This window comes from Mustela erminea, chromosome 5 (assembly GCF_009829155.1).
Source record: "Mustela erminea isolate mMusErm1 chromosome 5, mMusErm1.Pri, whole genome shotgun sequence".
NCBI lineage: Eukaryota > Metazoa > Chordata > Mammalia > Carnivora > Mustelidae > Mustela > Mustela erminea.
Window position 1 is genome coordinate 107,719,922 of NC_045618.1, and position 10,990 is coordinate 107,730,911.

The window sequence follows — 10,990 nt, forward strand, 5'->3', positions numbered from 1 at the left end:
GATCAGGCTCCGCATCTGGCTCTCTGCTCAGCAGGGATCCTGCTTCCCCCTCTCTCTCTGCCTGCCACTCTGCCTACTTGTGACTTCTCTCTCTCTCTCTCTCTCTCTCTCTCTCTGTCAAATAAATAAATAAAATCTTAAAAAATATATATAACTAACTAAATAAATAAATAAATAACTGGAACAGAAAAATGATTGCATAAATTCCAGAATATCCACAGTAGAATAATGCTGCCATTTAAAGTAGTATAGAAAACTACTGTATATGCTAAATAATTCCAGTTTTGCCTTTTGCCCTCCAAAAAATTTTATATTTAAAAAAGTTTTTTGGGGCACCTGGGTAGATCAGTCGGGTAAACATCTGCCTTGGGCTGGTCATGATCCCCTGCTCAACAAGGAGCCTGCTTCTCCCTCTTCCTCTGGCACTTCCCCTGGTTGTGCTCTCTCAATCTCTCTATCAAATAAATAAAATCTTAAAAAAAAGAAAAAAGTATTTTGTAAGTATGATTCAACCTTCACTACAGGTATAGTCTTTCAAAATTATGGCCATAGTCAATTAAATTGTTTTGCCAATGTCTAGTGGTATTTCTGTCATTTCCTTTAAAGTAGTACCATAACTTTTAACCTCTATATGCAGCATCAAATGTGTTGAAGTGCCAATAAGTTTGAGTAAATGTGTATCTCTTGAGTTAAGGAATTATTTGTGTGTGTGTTTTCCATATTTTCATTATGAGAATCCAATCCATGGGAATATACAAAAGTAGTTGCTTTTCTCTATGTAATAAGGGATCATAAATTTAAGTACTTTCTCTTTCTTCTTTAGGGGTTAGAATTGCAAGAGACATCCTGTCATACTGCTGAAGCTCAAAGAGTTGATGAAGTTTTTCAAAGTGCCTTTGAACAAGAATATTCAAGAGTATGTTCTATTAATGAACACTTTGGAAATGTCTTGACACCCTATTCTGTTTTGCCAGTAAAACTCTATTCTGATGCCAGGAATGTTCTATCTGGCATAATCGATTCTCATGATAATTTAAAAGAATTTAAAGGTGACCTTATTAAAGTACTTGTGTGGATACTTCTTCAGTACTGTTCCAGAAGGCCTCATGTGCAGGAGGTTGTTCACAAAACTGAAAATAAAGGGCAAGCATCTCTAATAATCCTGCCTGCTTTGAATACTTCACCACAAACCCAATCCCCAGAAGACTCAGATAGTTTAAATTCAGAAATTTTGGATGATTGGTCTGATGATAATGTTTTTGGTGATGAGCCAACTATCAGAAAAGGAAAAGAAGAAAAAGATCAATTAAAAGTTGTACCAGGTGTAAATTTTCCTATTCCAGGATCAGTAGAGTCTCAGGGTGTTGGTGAGCATTCTGGAGGCACAGTTCCTGAAAACAGTCTTTACAAGTCAGTTATATTGGGATACCCTGTTGTTGACAAAGGAAAACAAAAAGATGTGGCATATATCCCCCTTGTGGAGTTCAGTTGTTCTCATTCTCACTTGTTACGCTTACCTGAAGAGTGGACATCTAGCTGTTTGCCTAATTCCAAGATGAGGGAGATGAGCTCACTCTTTCCAGAAGAGTGGTACCAATTTGTGTTAAAGCAGCTGGAATGTTTTCATTCAGAAGAAAATACCTCAAGTGTCCTGGAAGAAATTGCAAAGGACAGAGTTTTAAAAGACTTTTATGTTCATGCAGTAATGACTTGTTATTTTAGTTTATTTGGAGTAGACAATATGATTCCCAGTCCTGGTCATATATTGAGAGTTTACAGTGGCGTTTTGCCTTGGTCTCTTGCCTTGGATTGGCTCACAGAAAAGCCAGAACTGTTCCAACTAGCACTGAAAGCTTTCAGGTAATTCATTTTGATTATACATAAACTGTAACTGGCAGAAAAATACTGACTTTTAAAAAAAACAAACAAACCCTAAAAGGAGATACTTCTTCATTTCTAACTATAAAAAATAATTACTTTCTGGGGTGCCTGGGTGGCTCAGTCATTAAGTGTCTGCCTTAGGCTCAGGTCATGATCCCAGGGCCCTGGGATTGAGCCGCACATCAGGCTTCCTTGCTCTGTGGGAAGCCTGCTTCTCCCTCTCTCACTCCCCCTGCTTGTGTTCCCTCTATCGCTGTGTCTCTCTCTCTGTTAAATAAATAAATAAAATATTTTAAAATAATAATAATAATCACTTTGCTAAAAATAAAAGAAATGCTTAGTATGTACAGTGATTATATCAGGACTACATTTTAATTTCCATTTCCTTTTATTTTTATGGAGAACCTGTTTTTCATTTGACTTATTGGATTTTTTTTACTTCACTCCGTCATTTCTTCCTGATCTTTTTATCTGAAATATGTATGATTTTAGTGCAATGTCTTAAAAATATAGATTGAACAGAGTCTATTTCATCTATGAAGTTGATTTTATAAATTTTATTAAAACTTCTAAAATTCTGTATTTCTCCATTGTTAAGGTATACTCTGAAACTAATGATTGATAAAGCAAGTTTAGGTCCAATAGAAGACTTTAAAGAGCTGACTAACTGCCTTGAAGAATATGAAACTGACTGGTACATTGGTTTGGTATCTGATGAAAAGTGGAAGGAAGCAATTTTACAAGAAAAACCATATTTGTTTTCTCTGGGATATGACCCTAATATGGTAAGTTTAAAAATGTGTTTTTAAACATTTTCATGTATTGACCTTAAAAAAACTAAAGTATTTAAGTGATAGAGATACAACATTATGGGTATGGATATATTAATCATATCATTAAGGCCTTTGTAATCATGACTTCATGGCCAACATAGTACAATCCTAGAATGACTAATTATTTACTTTTGCAAACCCAATATGAGCTAATTTAAAATGTATAGCCAATGTGCAATAACTGCACTAAGATAGCCAAGTAAACTTAATATGCTATAACATATTTGGCTAAATGGATTATATTCCTACGCCAAATCTGAGTCATGAATTATCACTTTGGATTTGACTCCTAGAAGAAAAACTAATTTGTAAGTGGCAAAGTATTCCTTTTGCTGACATCAGTGTTTTATCTGAAGCAAACTGACCTGTAAAAATTCAGACTCCAAATAGGAAATAACTTTTTTATAAAAAAGAAAAACGTGGTGGTTCTTATTACATTTAAAATGCCATCAGATGTGCACAGTGTGATTCAATGTTACACACTCATTGGAGGTTCTGTATCTGGCATTGCAGCTTGAAGAGCTCTGTAGATTTCCTCCCCATCAAAAATAATGAAAGTTGTTTTTAAAAAACAACCATTTAAAGACTTGGAAATGATCCTAAGGGCATTTGCAAAGGAAGAAATATTTATTCAAATTTTCAACTAAAACCCAATAAGAGTAGTGAGAGACTGCAGTATTTGGACCAAGATCCCATTCCTTCCCAACTCAGCAAGACAGAAACTCCTCAGACTGATCTAAACAAGAAGGATTCCTTCTCACTTCTGCTCCTAGTTGGAAGTGTTTTCCTGGGAGAGTCAGGGCTTTAGCATTTCTTATCTTACTTCCAGCTACCTGTTGTGAGGCTAGGTTCTGAGCATGTGTAGTTCAGAGGTGAGAACTCCTTTTTGGCCAACCCATCTCTTTGGATAGAGGCTTTACTGTGGACTTGGTGCCCCTGAGAATAATGGGGCCCTGACCAGCCTTACCTCGTAGAAGGTGGAGGTTCCACACAGGGAGAGGCAAGTCAAGAAGACCTGAGATTACTGCTGCCTTCTGCCTCCTAAAGCAGAGGTGTCTCTCAGGGAGAAGCATGCTGTTGTCTCACCCTCAGATACAGAGCTCTGGCTAAGAGGTTTTGCCCAGTGGGAGAAGTCAATCATAAAACAAAACAAAACAAAACAAAAAAAAACCAACTTCTAAATTTCTCCCAAAGGAAATTATTTCACTTGCAACGGTGTAGATACGTTGACACCTAAGATGCTCTCAAAACAGTGGAGCTGTGGTAAAAAGTAATTAAGGGGCTACTGGTAAATTTGTTAGAGACATAAACTAAACTGTAGGCTGAGTAGGTAAACAGAACCAGGGGAAGAAACAGTAGAGAAGAGCCCTCCTGGGGTCAAAAAAAATGTGCCCACGTTTAATTGGATTAGTCTATGAAACAATTTACTTCCCAGGACATTGTTGAAAACATAAAGCAACCACCTGGCGATCATTGGAGCTTAGCATCTGGGTGTGAGCAATTAACAGATTAAGTGAGCCCTGCTAAAACTACTGCTATCTCAGAGTAACTGTGGACATTCACAAGGCTGCACTCCCCAAGGAACCAAAATCAAAGGCTTCACACTTGTAGGGAGAGTGGGCATTAACTTCACTAAAGCCATCCAGCCACTTACTAAACAAATAAATAAATAACAAGCCCTGGTAGGGGGGCAAGGGTCAATCCTCAGAATTGCAGTGGTGTTATATAAAATGTCCAATATTGAACACAAATTATAAGACATAAAAAGAAACAGGAAAGTCAGACCCATATACCGGGGCGGGGGGTAAATTGCCTATGAGTGACTAGATGGCAGATTTAACAAAGATTTCAAAGTAGCCATTATAAAAATGTTCAAAGGACTGAAAGAAACCATGTTTAAAGAAAAAACAAAGTGGTAAAGGAGGAAAGGACCTCAGTAATAAGGTCACATATGACAGCCCACAGCCAACATCATATTCAATGGTGAAGAGCTAAAAGCTTTTCCTCTAAGATTAGGAACAAGACAAAGATGCCCACTCTTGCCCCTTTTATTCAACACAGTATTGTAAGTCCTGCCCCAGTAATTAGGCAAGAAAAAGAAATAAAGTCATCCAATTTGGAAAGGAAGAATTAAAACTGTCACTATTTGCAGATGACATGATATTATATATAAAAAATCCTAAGTACTACACCAAAAAACTTAGAAATAATAAGCAACTTTAGTAAAGATGCAGGATACAAAATAAATACACAAAAATCTGTTGTTTCTATACACCAATAACAAGCTGTCAGAAAGAGAAGTTAGGAAAACAATTTACAATTACATCTAAAAAATAAAATAACTTGGAGTAAGTTTAACCAAGGAAATGAAAGACCTTACATTGAAAACTGTAAGGTATAACAATACCACAAAAAGGGGCAAAAGGAGAGTAGAATTATACAGGATTATTGTTTCCTATCTCACCAGAATTAGTGTAAACTAATGCTGATTCTGGTAAGTTATTTATGGCAAGCCCTAGAACAATCACTGAGAAAAATAACTTAATTTTAAGTGAAAAAAATCACTAAAGAAATTAAAATTCAGTATTAGAAGATATTCACTTAATGCAAAAGAAGGTAGTAAAAGAGGACTAGAGGGACAAAAAAGGAGAGATACAGAAGACAAAAGGAAAATGACAGACTTAAATCCTGCTGCATCACTAGTAACATTAAAAGATTAAACAGTTGAAAGGCAGATTGTCAGGCTGGATTAAAAAAACAAACAAAGTAAAAGGGTGAAGAAGGCATATCAGGCAAGCAGCAACAACAGGAAAGCTGGAGTACCTATACTATTATCAGAAAATAATAGACTTTTAAACAAAAAATGTTACTAGAGATTAAGAGGGACATTTTATAGTGATAAAAGGGTTAGTCCATCAGGGAGCTAGAACAATTATGTATGCAGCTTCCAATGAACCACCAGAATATATGAAGGAAAATTGACAGAAATGAAGAAAGGAGTAGACAATTCAATAATAATAATTTAAGACTTCAAAACCCTACTTTCAGTAATGGATAGAGCAAAAAGGCGGATCAACAGTAAAACAGAATGCTTGAACAACACTATAAACCCATAACACCAAACAAACAACTGTAGAATATTCCATCTAAAAACAATAGAATATTCATCTAAATATTCTATTCCTCTGAATGTTCATCTTTTTCTGAAGTGTGCATGAAACATTCTCCAGAGTAAATCATATGCTAATACATAAAACAAACTTAATACATTTCAAATGATTGAAATGTATCCTCTGACCAGAAGGAAATGAAATTAAAAATCAGTGAGAGAAAGAAATTGAGTAAACTAACAGATATGTAAACTAAACAGATAACAGTTTATTGAGTAAACTAGCAGAGTAAACTAACAAGATATGTGGAAATTAAACAACACGTGCCTAAATCACCAGTGGTCAAAGAAGAAATTGGAATATACATTGAGATGGATGGCAAGAAGAGACAGTATAGCAAAACTTGAAAGGTGCAATTAAAGCAGTTTTTAGAGGAAAATTCATAGCTTTAAAGTGTCTATTTAAAAAGAAGAAAGATTTCAAATCGATAGCTTAACCTTCCATCTTATAACACTAGAAAAAGAAGAGTAAACTAAATTTAAAGCAAATAGAAGAAAGAAATTAATAAAGATAAGTGACTATGAAATAGAAAATGAAAAAAAGAGGTATGTTACTACTGACCTTATAGAAATAAAAATGATTATAAAGGAATACAGTGAACACTTTTATGCCAGTGAGTTATATAACTTAGATGAAATGGACAAATTCCTGCAAATACAAACTACCAAAACTGACTCAAGAAGAAATAGGTAATCTAAACAGACCTATCACAACTAAGGAGATTGAATTAGTAATCAAAATACTAGCTGTAAAGGAAATCTGAAAACTATATGGCTTTGTTACATAATTCTACCAAGTATTTTTTTTTAAGATTTTATTTATTTGAGATAGACAGTGAGAGAGGGAACACAAGCAGGAGGTGTGGTAGAGGGAGAAGCTGGCTTCCCACTGATTACGGAGCACAATGAGAGGCTTGATCCCAGGACCCTAGGATCATGACAAGAGCTGAAGGCAGATGCTTAACGACTGAGCCACCCATGTCCCCCCCCAAGTATTTTAAAGAATAATACCAGTTCTTCACAGACTCTTCAAAAAAATTAAATAAATAAAAGAGCACTTACCAGTGCATTCTCTAAAGCCTGTATTAACCCTGATATCAAAAGCATAAGGAAACATTACAAGGATAGAAAATTACAGGCTAATATCTTTTATCAATGTAGTTGCCGAAATCTGTAACAAAATAATAGCAAACTGAATCCAGCAACATATAAAAGAATTATAAAACCAGGACCAAGTGGTATTTATCCCAGAAATCTAATGTTGCCTTAACACTGAAAAATCAGTTAACGTAATATGCCATATCAATTGAATAAAAAAAAATAAAACTGTATAATCATCTCAGTAGACACAGAAAAAGGATTTGACAAAAAAATCCAAAGACCAGGAATAGTAAGGAGTTTTCCTCAATTTGATAAAGGCATCTATGAAAAATCCATAGTTAACATCATACTTATTGGTGAAAAGCTGATAGTTCACTTATGATCAGTAGTAAGATAAGGATTTTATTCAACACTTTTATTAAACATTGTATATTAGAGATTCTAGCCAAGGTAATTAAGCAAGAAAAAAAAGATACTCAGACCGGAAAGGGAGAAGTGAAATCATCTCTATTCACAAATAATGTGATTTTGCATATAGAAATTCTAAGGAATTTTCTAAAAAACTTAAAACTATTAAGTACAGCATGGTTATAGGATACAAGATAAACATACAAAAATCTATTATGCTTCCATACACTAGTAATCTAAAATCTAAAACACAATCTAAAAATGAAGTTAAGAAAACAATTCTACTTAATACTTCAGAAGAAATTTAGCAAGAAAAGCATGAAACATATTCTCTAAAAACTATGAAATATTGTTGAAAGAAATGATTTAAGATTTAATAACATGAAAAAACGTCCTATGTTCCTGGCTCAAAATGATAGGATGACATTACTCCCCAGTTGATTCACAGAGTTGGTACAATACCCATCAGAATCTCAGCTGGCTTTTTTGTGACATTGGCAAACTGTTTCTTAAATTCATACGGAATTTCAAGGGACCTTGAACATATAGAACAATCTGAAAATTGTCAGACTAACACAAATTTCAGAGCTCTGTACAGACCAGTAATTAAGACAGTATGGCAATGGCATAAAGATAGACGTAAAAATCAATGAAATTGATTCAAAACTAGAAATAAATGCATGTGGCTTTGATAAACTGATTTTAATAAGGTTGCCAAGACCATTCTTCAGCAAATGGTATTGAGACAGATAGCCACATTCAGAAGAATGTCATCGGACCCCATATTAGTTTTCAGAGCTGCTACAACAAATTACTGTGAACTGGGTGGCTTGAAACAACAGAAGTTTATTCTTTCAGAGTTCTGGAGGTCAATAGCCTGAAATCACGATGCCAGCAGGGCCATACTCTGTCCAGAGGCTTTAGGGAAGAATCTTGCCTCTTCCAGCTGCTGGTGACTCCTGGTATTCCTTGGCTTGTGACAGCATAACTCCAATCTCTGTTTCTGTCTTCACATGGACACCTTTCCTATATCCACCCCCATGTCAGTTTTTGTATCCCTTTCTAAGGACACGCCACTGTATTTAGGACCACCTAAATTCAGGATGATCTCATCTTAAGATTCTTAATTACACCTGCAAAAACATATTCTAAACAAGATTTACAGGATTAGGACTGGAGATATATCTTCTTTGAGGGATACCATTCAACCAACTGCTGGCCATTACTTCATACTATATATAAAAATGAACTCAAAATAAATCAAAGTTCTAAATATAAGAGCTAACACCATAAAAATCATAGAAGAGAACATAGGAGTAAATCTTTATTATCTTAAATATGGTGGTAGATTCTGAGATATAATACCAAAAGCATGAAAACAAAACAAAACAAAAGTAGATAAATAGGACTTCATCAAAAGTAAAAACTTCTGTGCTTCAAAAGATACGATCAAGAAAGTAGAAAGACAACTCACAGAATGGGAAAAATATTTGCATATAAATGATAAGGGACTTGTTACTAGAATATTTTAAAAATCCTTACAATGCAATAATAAAAAGGTGTTTTTATTTAAAATATGAGCTAATTTTAAAATGAACAAAGTATCTCTATAGATATTTCTTCAAAGGAGACATACAAATGGGGCAATAAAAGAGCTCATGAAAAGATATTCAATATCATTTGTCATGAGAGAAATGCAAGCCAAATCCACAGTGAGGTATCACTTCATACAAGTTCATACTACAATGGCTGAAATAAAAAAGGCAAATAATAAGTATTGGTGGATGTGAAGAATTAGAACTCTAACACAGTGCTGGCAGAAATGTAAAATGGTACAACCATTTAGAAAACATTTTGGCGGTTTCTTAAATGATTAAACTTAGAGTTACCATATGACTCAGTAATTCCACTTCTAGGTATAGACCCAAGAGAAATGAAAGCATAGATCCACATAGAAACTCATATATGGATGTTTATTACAGTATTAATCATAACTGACAAAAGGTGGAAACAACCAAACTGTCCATCAACTGACGAATCAGTAAGCAGATGTGGTTTTTCCATGCAATGGAATGTTAGTCTACCATAAAAAGGAATAAAATACTGATATATGAATGAATGAGCCTTGAAAATATGCTAAGTTAAAGAAGCCAGTCACCATCATTATGATTCCATTCATATGATAATTTCATAAAAGGCAAAATTATAGAAAGTACGTAAGTGGTTGCTTATAACTGGGAGAATGATGGGATAAGCGAGTAATAGCTAAAGAGCACAAGTTTCCTTTTGAGATCATGAAGATGTCCTAATTTGGAGATGCTTGTATACATTTGAATATACTAAAAAAAACTATTGAATTAAACACTTTACATGAGTAAATTGTATGAAATGTGAATTATATCTCAAAATGTTTTAAAAAGAACTTATTGTGTGATTGTCCACTGACTACTATCTATGACTTATGCAATGTTGAGGCCAGATGGGGTGAAGGAATAGAGAAGAAAAGGAAACAGAAGTAGCTGAGATTTTGCTGTTTGGGTTATTGAATGAATGGCTGTCACATCAAGCTTATTCGGAGAGCTACCAAATAAAAGTGAATCTTGATTCTGAAGACAAGGAACTCTTGTGTATATTTTAATATACCACTTTCTGTTTAAGTTTGCCTAACTACAATGGAATTTTTCTCTAAATTTACAAATAAAATGTAAAGGCCTGAAGGTAACTTTGTCTTCTTTCCCACCCACCTTTTATACTTTGAAGGGTGTTTACACTGGGAGAGTACTTACCCTTCAAGAATTGTTGATCCAAGTTGGGAAGTTAAATGCTGAAGCTGTTAAAGGTCAGTGGGCCAATCTGTCATGGGAATTGCTTTATGCCACAAACGATGATGAGGAACGATATAGTATACAAGCTCATCCACTACTTTTAAGAAACCTTACAGTACAAGCAGCTGATCCTCCCCTGGGATATCCAATTTATTCTTCAAAACCTCTTCACATACATTTGTATTAGAGCCCATTTTGACTTGTAAGTGTATCGTCAAAAATGAGATGTCTTTATTTTTTCATTCTAGAAAAGTAACAATGTGATCTCTCATAACTTCACTGGTCTTCTCTCTCTCCTCCTCCAAGTCAGATACCTGAGAAAAGCTAAGCTCTGTAAAGTTGATTCTCTCAGCTATCTTAATGTTTAAAAAACTTTGTCTAACACAAAAGTTAGAAATAGTTGGCCAATATTTGCGCCCTATGGATTGTGGTAGGCTTTAGCAAATATAAAACATTTGTATGAGATTAAGTAATGAATTTATTAATGCTTTCTTAAATATGTGATAGGTGGCTTGCTTTATAGAAGTCAACAACTATGTAATTTTAACATTCCTAGAAGATATACACACATATCAGTGTTTTTATGTGATGATAATGGATCCTGTTGAAGGTTGCATAATGTATATTTATTTATTTGAAATATTAAATTTTATAGTATTTTCAAACTTTGTGCTGTTTTTTTTTAATTTTTAATTTTTTATAAACATATATTTTTATCCCCAGGGGTACAGGTCTGTGAATCGCCAGGTTTACACACTTCACAGCACTCACCA

The 10,990-nt window shown here is 34.4% G+C and overlaps 1 protein-coding gene across 3 annotated transcripts in view; it reads left to right on the top strand.

Annotated features, from left to right (window-relative positions):
• PCNX4 (pecanex 4) overlaps positions 1–10,837 on the top strand; it is a 41,036-nt gene extending 30,199 nt beyond the window's left edge. For 2 of the 3 annotated variants that reach the window (XM_032344369.1, XM_032344370.1), the window contains exons 9-11: positions 824–1,860; positions 2,480–2,666; positions 10,153–10,836. In XM_032344369.1, the coding sequence (XP_032200260.1) occupies positions 824–1,860; positions 2,480–2,666; positions 10,153–10,404 (1,476 nt within the window). In that variant the 3' untranslated portion in view covers positions 10,405–10,836. Of the gene's footprint in view, positions 1–823; positions 1,861–2,479; positions 2,667–10,152 lie in introns of all 3 variants that reach the window. The other variant, XM_032344371.1, reaches the window with a different exon arrangement.
• The last annotated feature ends 153 nt before the right edge of the window (positions 10,838–10,990 follow it).